At 36.7% G+C, this 17,027-nt stretch overlaps 1 protein-coding gene across 2 annotated transcripts in view; it reads right to left on the minus strand.

The window, feature by feature from the left end:
• The window catches only part of Trpc4ap (transient receptor potential cation channel subfamily C member 4 associated protein), a 77,974-nt gene extending 62,097 nt beyond the window's left edge, over positions 1-15,877 (minus strand). For both annotated transcript variants that reach the window (XM_076851741.1, XM_076851740.1), the window contains exon 1: positions 15,658-15,877. In XM_076851741.1, the coding sequence (XP_076707856.1) occupies positions 15,658-15,825 (168 nt within the window). In that variant the 5' untranslated portion in view covers positions 15,826-15,877. The remainder of the gene's footprint in view (positions 1-15,657) is intronic.
• Between the last annotated feature and the right edge of the window lie 1,150 nt (positions 15,878-17,027).

Here is a 17,027-nt window from a genome sequence, read left to right on the forward strand (position 1 = left end):
CTCTCTCCATCTGCAGACAACTCGATTTTGTATATGAATTTCATCTGTAATAGCATCAAAATGAATAAAATATTTAGAAATAAATTTAACAAAAAAGGATATAAGGAAAATAAAATTTCTGTTAAAAGAAATTAAATAAGTAAGAGAGACATCCCATGTTCATGAATAGGAGGACTTAATATTACTAAAATGGCAATAACCATTAATTGATTCAACGTAATGCCAACCAAAATCCCAGCTGGCTTCACTGCAGAAATGACAAGTGAATCCTGAAATTCAGATAGAAATGCAGGGGACTCAGAATAATCAAAACAATCTTGAAGTTTGAAAAATCATGTTTTCTAATTTTTAAATTCACTAAAAGGCTAAAATAATCAAAACTGAATGATTCTGGCATAAGGACAGACATACAGATCAGAGGAAAAAACACTGGGATTCTAAAAATAAAACACTGCGAGAAGCCACCTGTGTATTACCTGAGGGTCTTCTCTCAGGATGGCAGCTAGAGAGATTTCAGGTTTAACCTTGGGAAATATCTGTGGCTCTCCCATGCAATAGATTGCCTAAGGCAGATGACCTTTATCTCTGCTCTACTAGGAAGATCCCTCACAACAGCTCCAGTATAAACCATTGGGAACTGGACAGCCCACCCATTACCTTTTTTGGTGAAGGGCATCCTATGGAAGGCCTTTGATGTTCCCCCGATATAAATAAAGCAAGCACGGGCTCCGCTTTGCCTTTCTAATATAGAAATTTGATTGGTATGATCCTCAACTTTCTGAAAATATTTTCTGTGTCCTGTGGTTTTTTTCATCATTCTATTTTTCCTAGTTTTTATTTCTCAACCAGTCCACTCCACCGAGGGGAACCCCATTTCTGTGGGGGAACTTACATTTAAGATCAATTGACTTTTGACAAGAATATCAAGATTTTTCAGTGGTAGAACAGCCTTTTCAACAAATGTTAATAGGGCAACTGGATATTCCATAAGCAAAAAAATGAAGATGGACACCTTCCTCATATCATATACGAAAATTAATTCAACATGGATCTAAATGTAAGAGTTAAAACCATAAAAATTTTAGAAGAAAACATGTGTAACTATCATCATGTTGGATTAAGCAATAGTTTCTTAGTTGACACTAAAGCATGAGAAACCAAAGGAAAAAATAAATTGGACTTCATCAAAAGTAAAAACTTTAATACCTCGAAGGACAGTACCAAGAAGGTGAAGACAACCCACAAAAATTGTAAAAAGTATTTGTAAACCAGTTATCTGATAAGGATCTAGTGTCCAAAATATATAAAAAAATTGCTGCAACTCAACAATAAAAAGACAATACAATTTTAGAAATAAACAATGCACTAGAAATAAAAAAGACTATAATAGAAATGAAGACTGCCTTTGATGGGTTCATCAGTATACTGGATATTGCCAAAGAAATAATCAGTGAACTTGAAAATATGACAATAGAAACTTCCCAAAGTGAAATATAAAATGAAGAAGTATAACAGAATATCCAAGAAATGGGGGACAATCACAAAAGGTATAGTGTACATGTAACTGGAACACCTGAAGAAGAAAGAGACAAAGGAGAAGTGGCTGAAAACATAATGGCTATGAATTTCCCAAAGTTAATGACAACAATCACAGATTCAGGAATGTGGAGGAAAAAAAAAAGAAGGGTTTTTTATTTTATTTTGGTTTGGTTTGGTTTTATGGTAGGCAAACATATCATACTCAAAGTGCAAAACAAACAGCAACAACAAAGAAATGAATCTTAAAAGATGGTGGGGAGCTTATCTAGGGTAAGAATTATATAGGGCTTAGTGAAAAAAGCCATGCAAGCCAAGAATCGAGTAAAATATTTAAAACACTGAGAAAAAAAAAATCACACCAAAAAACACTGAAACCAGTGAAATGATCCTTTGAAAGCAAAGAAAACTAAAACTTTCTTATATAAATGAAAACTCAGAGAATTTTTACCAGGAGACCCACTCTACCAGAAATGTGAGAAGTAGTTTTTTAGAGCAAGGAAAATGGTATAGGTTAGAAACTCAAGATATATACAGAGTATTGAAGATGGAATAAATGAATATAAAATAAAAATAGCTTTAACATATTTTATTTTCAATAAACCTAATAATCATTCTAAAAAATAACAAGACATTAGGTAATTTTAGGATTTGGAGAAATGAAATGAGTGACAGAAGTAGTAAGAGGAAGGAACTGGGAATACTCTGTAATAGGGTACGCGAATCCCACAAAACAGCACAGCATTATTGAAAGTGGACTTAGATTCACTGTAAATAAATATTGCAAATTCCAGGGTAACCATTACAAATGGAATCATATAAATCATATAAAGTGTTCAATTAAATAGAAGGCAGAACAAGATGAAAAGGTTAAAAAAAAAAAGAAACAAGTATAATGAATAGAAAACTGTTACAAATGTGACAAGACACTGGTTAAACTACCTCTGAGTCAATCCTCAGTATTAAAAAAAAAGACACAGATTATCAGGCAGAAAATCAATAAGGATATGGTTGACATAAACACCACCACCACCATCAATCAAGTGGATCTAACTGACATTCACAGAATACTTCATCCAACAACAGCAGAGCATACATTATTCTCAAGCTCACATCAAAGAGTCACCAAGTTAGACCCATTCTGGGCCACAAAGTATGCAAAGTTATGTTCTCTCATTTAGAAATTATGCAAAGTAGGTTCTCAAACCACAATGCAATTAAGCTAGAAACCAATTAACAGAAGAAGAGTTGAAAATCCTAAAATATTTGGACATGAAACAATCCATTTCTAAATAAAATATGGGTCAAAGACATCTCAAGAGAAATTTTAAAATATTTTAAACTAAATGAAAATGAAAATACAACTTACCCAAAATTGTGAGATTAAGGCAAAAGCAGTGCTTAGAGGGAAAATTATACCATTCAATGAACACATTAGGAAATAAAAAATATCTATAGTCAATAACTAAGCATCCACCTTAGTAAACCAGAGAACCACAAGCAATTTAAGCCTAAATCAAGTAGGAAAAAAATAAGAAATAAAAATGAACAGAAATCATTCATATAAAAAACAGGAAATCAATAGAGAAAATTATCAAAACCCAAAGCTCTCTCTGAAAAGTTTAATAAAATTGATAAACTCTAACCAGTCTAGTCAAGGGGGAAAGAAAAGGGTCCAGGTGTAGAGGTGCAAGCCTGTAATCCCAGTGACTCAGGAGGCTTAGGCAGGAGTAATACATGTTTGAGGCCAGCCTCAGCAACTTAGCAAGACCCTCTTTCAAATAAAATTAAAAAAAAAAAAGATACAAATTACTAATATCAGAAATGTTTATAGGGCCATTATTACTGATCCTATGGAATACTATGAACATGCCTCAAAATTTTATTACTTGAATTAAATGAATTATTCTTTGAAAGACACTAATGACCAAAACTCATACAAAGATACATTGAGGGCACACCCCTGTAATCCCATCAGCTCCGGAGGCTGAGGCAGGAGGATCATGAGTTCAAAGCCAGCCTCAGCAACAGCAAGGCACTAAGCAACTCAGTGAGACCTTATCTCTAAATAAAATACAAAATAGGGCTGGAGATGTGGCTCAGTGGGCGCATCTCCAGCCTTATTTTTTTTTGAGAGAATTTTTTAATATTTATTTATTTTTTTAGTTTTCGGTGGACACAACATCTTTGTTTGTATGTGGTGTTGAGGGTCAAACCCCGGCCGCACGCATGCCAGGTGAGTGCGCTACCGCTTGAGCCACATCCCCAGCCCCCAGCCTTATTTTTTAATCCTTGGTACAAAAGAAAGAAACAAAGAAGGAAGGGAGAGAGGGAAAGAGGGAGAGAAGGAAAGAAGGAGAGAGGGAGGGAAGGGAGGGAGGAAGGAAGGAAAAAGATACATTGAATAAAACCATCTATTAGAGAAATTGTGACTAATTTTTAAAATGGGGCAAATCTCTGAATAGACATTTATCCAAATAAGATATATGAATGAATGGGCTGGGGTTGTGGCTCAGCGGTAGAGCGCTCGCCTAGCACAGGCGAGGCCCTGGGTTCGATCCCCAACACCACATAAAAATAAATAAATAAAAAATATTGAGTCCAACTACAACTAAAAAAATAAAATAAAAAAGATATATGAATGGCTGGTTAGCACATAAAACAAAGATCAACATCATTAGTCATCAGAAGAAATCCAAATCAAATCTACAATAAGATATCACTTCACACCTATTAGGAGAGCATAATCAAAAAGACAGAAAATTAGAAGTGTTTGTGAGAATGGAGAAAGTGGAACCCTCACATGCTGCAGGTGGAAATATAAAATGGTACAGACACTCTGAAAAACAGTTTGACAGATCTCAAAAGTTAAACAGAGGGTTATCAAATGATCCATCCATTCTACTCCTAAGAGAAAGAAAACACAAAACACACACACACAAATAGAGCATTAATCTTTTTTTAAAATATTATTTTTAGTTATAGTTGACACAATACCTTCATTTTATGTACTTATTTGTATGCGGTGATGAGGATTAAACCCAGGGCCTTGCACGTGCAAGGCGAGCGCTCTACTGCCGAGCCACAACCCCAACCCAGCATTAATCTTAACAAGAATAGAAACACCTCAAATGCCCATCAACTGATGTATGAATAAATACTGTATGTTCATACAATGGAATGTTATTCAGCAAGAAAAAGGAATGACATACTAATACATACTCTTGAGAGCATAATGTTAAATGAAAGAAGCCAGTCACAAAGGATGACACATGGTTTGATTCTTTTAATATGAAATGTCCAAAATAAACAAATCCACAGAGACACAAAATAGATTAGTTATTGCCAAAGACCAGAGGGAAGAAGGAATTGGGCAGTAACTGCTGCTGGGTACAGGGTTTCTTTATGAAGTGATGAAATGTTCTAAAATTGGCTATAGTAATAGTTGTATAATTTTGTAAAACTGTGAAAATCACTGACTTGTACACATTAAGTGGGTGATGTGTACAGTATGTGAGTCATATCTCAATAAAGCTGTCATAAAAACTAAATAAATAATGGATATAAGTTAACTTTTCAGAGTAAGAGTAATGTTCTAAATCCAATCTAAACTGGATTGTGGTGACAGCTGCATAACTATAAATTTGCTGAAAATCATCAAATACATATAAATTTGCTGAAAATCATCAAATACATTTATAATGGGTAAATTTGATCACCTAAATTATGTCTCAATAAAACTTTAAAAATGTAAACATGTAGGACATTCAAAAATCAAAAAAATCAAACACATAAATAAATACATTTAAATCCTAAAATGTCAGTTATTACATTAAGTGTAAATGTACTAAATGTTCCAATTAAAAATAAAATGTGTTATGCTGCCTACCAGGGAAATACTTCCAGAAAAGCTAAAAGTAAAATAATGGGAAAAACATGTCATCTAAACCCACACCTAAATAATGGTGGTATAACTATTAAAATCAGCAAGAGACTCAAAGCAAACAGCATTACCAGAGGTAGGTACTTCATATGGATAAAAAAGTCAATCTGGATATTATAGTCCTAACAATAAATGTAACAATAAAAGTTTCAACATACACAAGCAAAAACTGACCATGCTAAAAAGAGAAATAAGGAAATCCATAATTACATGTGAAATTTTTATATATCTCTTTCCAAAACTGATACAGGTAGACTAAAAATTAATAAGAATATAAAATAGTTAAACACAAATAAAATTGAATCCCTATTTCACTGCATCTATTATTTGCTCTCTACACATTCTTTACACCAAAGAACATTTACAAAACGATCAGTTGTTAGGCCACAGAGCAAATGGCAACACACTTAAATGAACTGAGATACAGACTAAGTTCTCTGACCACAGTCCGATTAACCTAAAATTTGTTAAGAAAAAGATAACTAAAAAATCCCCATATTTGGAAATTAAGAACTATACTATTATTTAAAAAAAAATTCTAGTTATATGGATACAATGTCTTTATTATATTTATTTATCTTAATGTGATGCTGAGGATCAAACCCAATGCCTCACACATTCAGGCAAGCACTCTGCCACTGAGCCACAACCCCAGCCCAAGAACTATGCTACTATTGGGCTGGAGTTGTAGCTCAATGATACAGTGCTTGCCTAGCACATGTGAGGCACTGGGTTTGAACCTCAGCACTACCTAGAAAAAATAAATAAAATAAAGGTATTGGTCTATCTACAACTAAATTATTTTTTTTAAAAAAACTATACTACTAAAAAGAAAAAAAGCATGGATCAAAGAAGAAATCTAAGCGGAAATCTGAAAATATCCTGAAATGAAAGATCATGAAAATATCATATATCAAAACTCATGGGGTGGGGACTAGGATTGTAGCTCAGTGGTAGCTCATAAAAATAAATAAATAAAAGTAGTGTGTCCACCTAGAACTTAAAAAAACAAACAAACCTCATGGGGTGCAAGTAAATCCATGTTCAGTGACTATTATAAACCTGATACCATACAACTAAGTAGAAAATAAAATTAAAACCTGATACCAAAACCCCTTCAAAAGAAAATTGTAGTCTAGTTTCACTCATAAATATAGAAGGGAAAAAAAAACTAATTTAAAAAGTAGGGAATCAAATTTAGCAAAAGGATAGAAATCTGCATCAGAAATTAAAAGTCAGTTTAAGCCAGGCATGATGGGGCATGCTTGTAATCCCAGAAGCTCAGAAGGCTGAGGCAGGATGATCCCAAGTTCAAAGCCAGCCTCAGCAAAAACAAGGCGCTAAGCAACTCAGTGAAACCCTGTCTCTAAATAAAATACAAAATAGGACTAGGGATGTGACTCAGTGACTGAGTGCCTCTGAGTTCAATCCCTGGTACAAAAAACAACAACAACAAAAAGTTGGTTTAATAGCTGAAAGTTTTATTCAATGTAATTTACCACATTAATAACAAAGAGTAATTATATGAGCATATTGATACAGAAAAAGCACTTTGATATAATTCAATAGCCATTCATAATAAAACTCATTAATTAAAAAAATGAATTTCAAATAATAGGTGTCTGCAAAAAATTTAGTGCAAATATACCTAATGGTGAAATGAGTAAGGCTTTTTTTTCCCCTCTTACATCAGAACATGCCACTTCTATTCATTGTACTGAAGGTCTTAGGCAGTAGAGTAAGGCAGGATAAAGCAATATAAGATGCTAAATTAGAAAGGATAAAATAAAAGCTTCAATTGCAGATATAATATTCAACATGACTGTATACACATATAATTCAAGTCTAAAAGATAAATTATCATATTATGATCAATATAAAACAATCTTAATTTATATTACAGTTACAGTTTTAAAGTACAATTTCAAAACACTACAACATCATTAAAAAAAAGTCAAATGCCAAGGAATAAAATTGGCAAAGTTAAACAGGACTGCCACACAGAAAACTATAAACATCAACAGAAATTAAAGAAGACCAAATCAAAGAAAGAGAAGAGGGAGAATGAAGGAATTAAGACTGAATTGCAATCCCAATCAAAATTCAGTTGTAAAAATATACTAATTCATTCTAAAATGGGTATAAAAATGGTAAAGGGGAGTCAAGAAGAGTCAAGACAATCTTTTTTTTTTTTTTTTAATAGTTAAGAGACTTTATTCTAATAGCTATAATTACAGTGCTTGTCGAAATGAAAACTGAAAACAAGTATACAAAACAGTTGATTACTAATTGTGTATTGAAAGCATTAAGAGGTTCCACGACACCAAATAAACCAGTTCTGAGGTTTTCCCAAGATAAATTTAACAGCTCCAGCTTCTTCAGTGTTTATCAAAATACAAAAGAAAAAAGTAGAGGTCGTCTTTTTCGATGGCAAATCGGACCCTTGCAGGCTGAGGGAGGAAGCTACTTCACACATGGAGATGGGGGTGCTCCGGGACCTGTGGGTCTGGAGTGGACCAACCCTCCCAGCTTGCACGCACTCATGCTGGTGAGACCCAGATCTCCTGCCAGTGGGCTGAGCAGCAAGAGTGAGTGGGTGCTGGGAACATGGGCTACTGCTCTGGCCACACGCCAACAAAGGGCGCATCTGGGCCATATCCCCTGCAATGGCTCTCCCAGCCCACCCCCAGGTGACTGTGTGAGCACAAGTACAAGCACAACGCTATGGAATGCAAGTGACCCAAAGACAGGCGAGTCACGGGGTCTCTACTGGGACCATGCAGTGGATGGGGGTTTGTGTCACCGTCTTTGTGTTCCCACAGGGGAACAGCTGATCCGATGGACTAGCATTCAGGCTGTACACTAGGCATAGTCTCCCTTCTGTGTGTTCAAGTGTTCTCCTTATCTTGTATTTTTAACTATTTAAAAAAATGCACTGAGTTTGGGTTACAAACCAACCACCAAATGGATCCCAACACCAATCTACAGCCCAGGAGCTCCTGGAAGACAATCTTGACTATAACTAAGCTGAAAAACATATTCCTATTTCATATACTCTACACAAAATCTACATATATAAAGTTACAGAATATAGACAACATTAATACCAGCACAAGGATAAATAAGACTAGCAGAACACAACTGACATGGAACAGAAATATGCACATACACCTGACTGATAACAAAGGTGGCACTACAGAGCAGACAGGGGTACACTGCAATAAACAATGATGGATCAAACTGAATGTCTATATGGAAAACCTCACAACATATCCCTAAATCAATTCTTAGCAGAATGTATACCGAAATGTAAAAGGCAATCCATAAAGTTTCTAGAAGAAACACAGAGTATTTCATGTCCTTAGAGTAGGCAAAGATTCTTAAACAGGAAACAAAAATCATTAACCACAAAGTAAAAGTGACACAATGAATTGTAGTAAAATGAAGTACTTTTATTCATATAGAGATCTTATTAGAGATTAAAAAGGTGAGCCACAGAATGAGAAAAATTATCTACAAAACTTCACTACAAAGGGCTAATATCCAGAAAATCTGAAGAACTTCAAAAAAGGACTGAGGATGTATGTAGCTTAGTGGTAGAGTGCTTGCATAGAAGTGCAGGGCTAGGGTTCAATTCCCAGCACAGCAAAAACAAAATAAAAAACAACAAAAACTTCAAAAAAAAAAAAAAGGTCTTCCAATCAATTTAAAAAGATGCTACAGAAAAAAAAGTGCAAAAGATTTGAAAACAATTCACAAAAGGGGATGTCCAAATGGCCAATAATGCTGAAAAGTGCTCAACTTCATTAAGTCATCATGGAAATAGAAATTAAAACCATAATGAGGGCTGGGGATATATCTCAGTTGGTAGAGTGCTTGCCTCGCCTGCACAAAGTCCTGGGTTCAATTCCCAGCAACACACACACACACGCAAAAGATATACTATTACACTCTGTAAGAGTAAAATTTAAAAGACTGACACATAGGTTATAACTTATATTGACACAGGTTACTGAGAACATGGAACTCACACCCACAACTGGTGGAAGTGTAAATTAAATTAGTACAACCACTTGGGAAACCCTCATAATAGCCACTTATGCTGAACATATGCACATCCTATAACTCAGCAATTCTACTATACTTGGAAGTAGAATTTGTAAATACATGTACAAATTGTGCATACATGTACTAACTACATGAACAAGAATGTTCACATCAGCATTATTCATAATAGCCCCAAACTGGAAGGATTCTGAATACTTCTCAAAAGTAGAAAGAATTGTAGTATCTCAATGAAAATGAATGAACTACAGCTTCACCAACTTCATAGATTAATATAACCAACAATATAGATTAAAAGAATATTTTTTCAAAACAATGGAACAATACCATTTAAAATTTAAGAGAAAATAACTACTAGCCCAGAATTCTTTACCTAGCTAAACTAAATACGCAAAAGTCAGAATAAAAGACATTTTCAAATATGCAAGCTTAAAAAATTACCTCCCTTATCCTCTTTCTTGGGAGGCTACTAGAGAATATGCTCCAAGAAAAGGCACAAAATTTAGGAATCAGTTTATAACATGAGAAAAGCAAATAAAGCACTCTGAATTTGATGAAGTCCCAAGAGTTCAGTTGTATAGTACATGTAGTAAATTAACAATCCAAACTTGCCAGTAAGAGGAGGATGAAGAATTAAAAAAAAAAAAAAAAAGTGAGTCTTAGAATTTGGGAATAAATTATGAGTATATAGAAAACAAAATGAATTTTAAACAGATGCAAATCTATGCTAGTGAAAGAAGTCACTCTCATAAGGTTACAAGTGGTACATGTGCATATGTATTTAAAAGGTATGATTCCATTTTTACGACAGTCTGGAAAAGGGTAAAAAAATAGAAAGAAAACAGATGAGTAGTTTTGGAAAAGGGCTCACAACTACAAGGGAATTTTCTTTTCTTTTTTTTTTTTTTTTAGAGAGAGAGAGAATATTTTAATATTTTTTTTTTTTAGTTATCGTCGGACACATCTTTGTTTGTATGTGGTGCTGAGGATCGAACCGGGGCCACACGCATGCCAGGCGAGCACGCTACTGCTTGAGCCACATCCCCAGCCCAACAAGGGAATTTTCTATAAATGTAGTGGTGATCACATGACTATATCCATTTATCAAAACTCAGAGAACTATATACTAAAACAGGTGAATGTGAATGGGGATGTAGCTCAGTGGTAGAGTGTATGCCCTGGGTTCAATCTACAGCACCAAAAAAAAAAAGTATACTATGAGTATACTTCAATTTAAAATTATATAAAACAAAACCAATACAATTTTTTTACGTATATGGCTTTGTGTTAAACAGTAATTATATCTGCACAATGTGCAATATCAGCACAAATAAGATGGCATAAAGTGTTATAAATTAAATCCTAATCTTTTACAGGAGGAAGAAATAAATAATAGCAAATTAAAATGTCAAGAAATAGCTCTAAAAGCATGTTGTTTAAAAATATTAGGTCTTGGGCTGGTGTTGTGGCTCAGTGGTAGAGTGCTTGCCTAGCAATGTGTGAGGCACTGGGTTCAATCCTCAGCACCACATATAAATAAGTTAAATAAAGGTATTGTGTCCATCTAAAACTAAAAATATTAAAAAAGAAATACTAGCTTTTTGGCTTTCTTGCAAAATAGTTACAGCATGAATAGTAATTGCCTCAGAAGTATGAAACTTGGAGGTACAGACTGGGGTAGGCCACTGTTGTTTTTTGTTACAAGCCTATGATACCCAAAGATCCCATCACAGTCCAAATACTCAACTTTACAAAGAATTTGTTACTACCTCTACACTGTCTTACAAGGCATTTACTCTCATTTTAAAATAATCATTAGGATTTTGCTTTCCTTGTGAACAGCAGAGCACTGTGATGAAAAAAGTCACCTTCCAGTCAATTTCACAGCTGAATTATTGGCAGGTGTCACATGAGTTTTTCTCTTAGAATACTTGTGGTTTGACAGTTTACGGTAGAGATAATCTCTTACATCAAGCACCCTAAGCTGTCAACTGGTTCAGCCAATGTAACATCTTCAGACATTTAGTTTAATTATGTATTTTGTCTTTACTGCTTTTCTTTTTAAATAATTAAAGAATGAATTCCATAAAAACAAATGTATATCTTATTTGTTTAATCCTAAGTGTATCTAGTGTCTCAAAATGCCAAGTTAAGTCCAAGTAAACAGACATCTTAAAGGATTATTGACAAAGATTAATTATCTTGTTATGTTATTCTGACAACAAATGTTAACCACTGAATACATAATGGTGTCTGTTGTTTAAATATAATTAGGAGTGCATTTTAGAGCTTGTGACTACAAAGCTTTTATGTGAGAATTTATCCTATCCAAGGGTTTTTCAGTATCAAATTACCCTTGACAGGCAAGAAGTTTGACTTAAACCCTTAGGTTTTATAAACAGAACTGCTTAGAATAAGCCTAAAACAATTAGTATTTATTGAAATGTCATAAAAAAAAAGTGGGGTTGGAGATGTAGCTCAGAGGTAGATATACCAATAATCATAAAAGGCAAATTGGCATTTAGGAAACAGAAAGAGGATCCCATAATCTAGTCTGTCACTAGACTGCCAAACTGAAAAGTGTCTAGGGATTGTGGGTCAGGACCTGTAGTGTGAGCTGCACTGCCCTTGTGCACAGGTTTTACCTAGCCTATCCTTTCCCTCAACTCCTAGTGATCACATAGGGCCTTGTACACACATGGTAAGGAATTGGGATTTGATTCTAACTACAATGGGATGTGGCTGGAGTGTTTTAAGCAAGGGATTTATAAAATATGAATTATTTTAAGGATCAAATATGTGATGAATGTAGAAGGGCTCAGTAAAGACTACAGCATACCCACATATTTTATTACCTTGACAAATGGCAGAACAGAAAAGGGAAGAAAATACTGCCAACTAAAATTCAAGTAGGACAGGTTCATTCTAAATCATGTGGCCTGTAGTCTTCTCCCAGGCTTCCCTTACATTTCATTTAGGGAGATGTGGATGATCACATTTGGTAGAAAAAGAAGTAGAATTTGGTTTTCAAAATCTGACTGAGTTGCCAATTAGACATCTATGTGGAAATACTAAGCAGGCAGCTGGATACACCTATCCATCTGGAGCTAAATGGAGAAATCAAGAATGAAAATACAGACTTCAGATCCATCAAAATATAGAGTATTAATAATAATACAGGCTAACCTTTATAGTGTGTAATACATTTTGGTCACTATTTTAAGTGCTTTATATGTTTAAATTCATTTAGCCTTCACCATAACCTCAGGAAGTTAGGTCCTATTATCCCTACTTTAGTAGTAAAGAAAGTGAGGCATAAAGATATTAGATAACCTGTCTAAAGACAATCAAGCATGAACCAGAGCCAGGTTTCAAGCTAGGCAATCTGACTCTGGAACCCTTTAAGGTCATGGGATTGCTGAGAAATAAGAACAGAAGCACACAGGACTGAGAATAAAGTATTTAAATTCAAACAATTTCCTGAGTCCTTAGTATCAAGTGCCTGGCATGGTTTCAGGCACTGCAGATACCAAGAAAAAATAAGACACACTCCATAAAGAATATCAGTCTCATAACTACTAGCTGAGAGCAACTTTTTACTAAATATCTAATATATGCCATGCTAGCTAAGCATTTTAGACATATTATTTCACTTAATTTCCGAACAACTTAAGGAGGTAGACATTGTTATCACCATTTTAGAAATAAGGTTCTGAGAGATTAAATAACAACCTCAGTCACTTAACTAGTAAGTTACAGAACTAGGATTCAATTCAGGTACATTTTACTTCAAAACCTAGATTTTTTTCTAGGGAAATTCCATCACATGCTACAATACAGATGAACTTTAAGGATATTATGCTAAGTGAAATAAATCAATCACAAAAAGCCTGCATGATTCCATTTATATGAGGTTATTACATTACATAATAGTAGTAGAACTCACACAGAAAGTAGAAAGGTGATTACTGGGGACAAGAGGAAGGGAAACAGGGAGTTGTTCAGTTGGTACACAGTTTCAAATTTACAAGATGAAAAAGTTCTGAAGATCTGCTGCACAAGTGAAAGCACTTAACATTACTGAATTGTACATTTACTAAATGGTTATGATGGTAAACTTCATGTTATATAAATTTTTATCACAATTTAAAAAAATTTTTAAGACCTGTTGTTTTGCCACTATACCATGTCATAATGGATATGTTCACTGTGCTACGGAAATATGGTTAATAATTTATTCTGCACAAGAGAGGAGGAGCTGTGATCAAAGAAAGTTACTAAGAAAGAAAATATATTAAAGATGAAGGTTTCCACTTTATCTTCACTATACTTCTGGGCAAAAGTTCCTATCTTAACCTCTGCAATAGCTCCCTCACCTGTATACAACTATCAATAATCAAAATAAGCAGCCTAAGTCGGGCTAGAGAATATTCCAGTAGCTTTCTAATCAGGTGAGATTCTCTAGTTTCCTCCCATTCTTAAATCTTTTCAGTACTGGAAACTAATTAACTTTCTAAATTGCCTCACTCATCAGGCTAAAGAACTTCTATGGTTCCTTATTGTTTTTAGAACACAGATTATCCAGATAGGTGTTTAAAATCATATTACCTAATCTTTCTGAGCCTCAGATTCCTCAGATCAAGGATTAAAGATATTGTACACCTCGTAATGTATGTGCTTACTAAGAGACAGTTACCCCTATCCCTTTCTGCCTGTCTCTACATACCCAGCTCAATAAGGTATTATGGCTTATAGGACAGAGCAAGTATTTCCATGATCTTAAGGCACGCAAAAAAGAATGTAAGAGGAAAAAAGGTTGCTCATCTATGGTTGTCTGATGTCCAGGAAAATATGGCTCACTCAGAACTGCTCCTTCATCTGCAATCCTCCAAATAGACCACCTTCATTTATTTTACTCTTTTTAGTCTTTTGCGTAATATTCAACTGGTTGAAAATTAAATTTTCAACAAGTTGTACTGTGAAAAGTCTCACTCCTATTCTCTCCTCTATTCTCCCACTTCCTACCCTTGTTCCACAAACCACACTATTAGTTTCTTGTATCCTTCAAAACTTTATGCAAAAGCTTTCTTTAAATTATGCTAATGTTTTACAGATGTGTTTGCAAGGATAGTTCTGGGACCATGAAGCTTGATGAAGAGGGAATAGGTCTTAGCCATCCGGCTTTTTGCTAAAATAGTGTCCCACACTCATCAAAAAACATTTAACATATATTGGGCACCTATTACAAGCCAGACCTTAAGTATAACATTCACTGATAAACGTTGAATCCTTACTATGCACCAGAAATGTGTTAACATTTTACACAATTGTCTCCTTTGATCTTCACAAACTTAAAAGGCAGGTTACTAATTCTCATCTTCATCTTACAAATGAGGAAACTGAGGCACGTGATGGTAACTGCACAAGCAAACAAGAGAGCAGCGCTTTGAACCCTGGCCTGACTTGAGTCCTTGCTGTAACACCATGACGCTCTACAATGGCAAAACAGTCTCTGCACCCGTTGGAGCTCAGCCTAATGTGGAGACAGACGAGAAAAGGGCAGACAACAAAGAAATATGTAATTACACGCGAAGAAACTAATGTGAATGAAACCAATTCAGGGCTTTGACAGACTAACAATGGGGACCTACTTTAGAAAGAGGGAAGGAAGAATGTCAAGGAAAGGCCTCTCTGAGAAAATGACATTTATGATACGCTTGGGAACCGTTTTCAGGGCTGCAATGAAGACCCCCGCCCAATTCACTGGTTAGAAACTCAAGGCCCACAGAGGATAAAGCAAACTCGCCAGGGTCCCCCAGACATGTAGACGTGGCGCAGGGAAGGAGGATCCAGAAACTGGGCCCAAGGCTTGTACACGCCATCAAAGCCCACAACAGCCCAGTCCCGCTCAGCCCCTGTCCGGGGGCCTCTACTTGGCAGCTGTCCACGGCCCCACCGCGGCTGACAGCGTCCAGGCAGCCCACAGGGAGGCCCTGCGGTCAGCCTGGAAGGGTACGGCCCGTCCAGCAGCGGCCTGGAAAGGCCTCTTCCCCGGCCCCCAGCCAGCTCCCGCCTGGTCCGCCCCGCCCCGCCCCTCCGGGCCGCCCTCGTACCTGCACCGCCCGGACCAGGCCCCGACCGGTCAGCTGGCCCTGCCGCAGCTGCAGCAAAATGTTACCCGGCCGCGGCCGGCCGCCCCATCCGCCCCATGCCGCCACTGTTGCTGCCGACCGTCTCCCCCGGCCGGCCCCAGCCCCAGCCGCCGCGGGCGCAGCCGCCATGTCTCCTCGTCGGACAAACAGGAAGCAAGCGGCCCCGGGGCCGCGTAGATTTCTACGGGGCGGCGGAGGGCTCCCGCAGCGCCCCCAGTGGGCTGACGGCGGAGGCACAAGCCGCGTGGCAGTGTCCGTGCGTGCCCCATGTGTTGCTGGGAAGTGTAGTCCCGCTCTGAGGCGGAGCAGGTGACAGAGAGATTTCGGTGTTTCCTGCACCTTCAGTTTTCAGGGCCGTACGATCAGCATTTCCAGGAAGTTCTTTCAAGTCGAAGGCAAGTCCCTGCGTGGGCACTCTCCGAAGATTCAGTAAACTGGCCAGTAAAATATCCTGAACTACAGGCCGGGAGTTAAGCCCTCAAGTTTAATTCCTGCCTCCTTCCCTCTGCGTCAGCCTCGCCACTGACCTCCACCAAGTCACGGCATTCTGCACCTGCCACCTCAATTTCCTCGTTAGTCGGTTCAATCTTTGGTTGTTGGGACCAGATCAGCCAGTCAGTATTTCCTAAGGGGCCTGTAAACTGGATTGTAATGATGGTAGTACTGTTAGGTGCAGGGCAGGCTGAACTGTGTACGTGGCACTCGATGGGTCGCTGGGGTCAGGAGTGTAGATTGAAGCAGAATGCCTAGGATCCTGTTTGGGATGTATATCGGATGTTTGGAGGTATAGCGGATGACAGCAAATCCACACAGAATTAAATATACAATAACAAACTGGGCAAGGTAACTGGATAGATTGTTATGAAGTTAAGTGGTAAAGGAAAAGATTAGTAAATTGTTACACCAGCTGTCAGATAAAACTCTGTCCTAGTTTCTCCCCATCAGCATGCTCTCTCTACTCTGAGCCCATATACTCAATCTTTTGACATATTTTTGTAGGAGGATGGCATTGACTCCTCCCCTTTTTCTTTGCTAGAAGGCAATCTTGCGATTCATGAAAGAGGAGTGTCAAGTGTGATGAATTAGGATATAACTCGCTACTAAGTGAAGAATAGGCCACTATCGGGGACAAACAGAGACTATGTTATCATCTTCATGCCCCATTTAAAAGGTGTGGTCTCTACTCACCTCCAACATTTTGATGCTGGATCATCTGGTTTTTCCAAAAAAGTTAAAAAAAAAATCTGGCTTTTATGTGAAATCCCCCAATTCTGAAATATTTACTAACCAAATAAAACCCTGGAAAATCCTTAGAAGAGGGAGACCAGAAA

This window comes from Callospermophilus lateralis, chromosome 3 (genome assembly GCF_048772815.1).
Source record: "Callospermophilus lateralis isolate mCalLat2 chromosome 3, mCalLat2.hap1, whole genome shotgun sequence".
NCBI lineage: Eukaryota > Metazoa > Chordata > Mammalia > Rodentia > Sciuridae > Callospermophilus > Callospermophilus lateralis.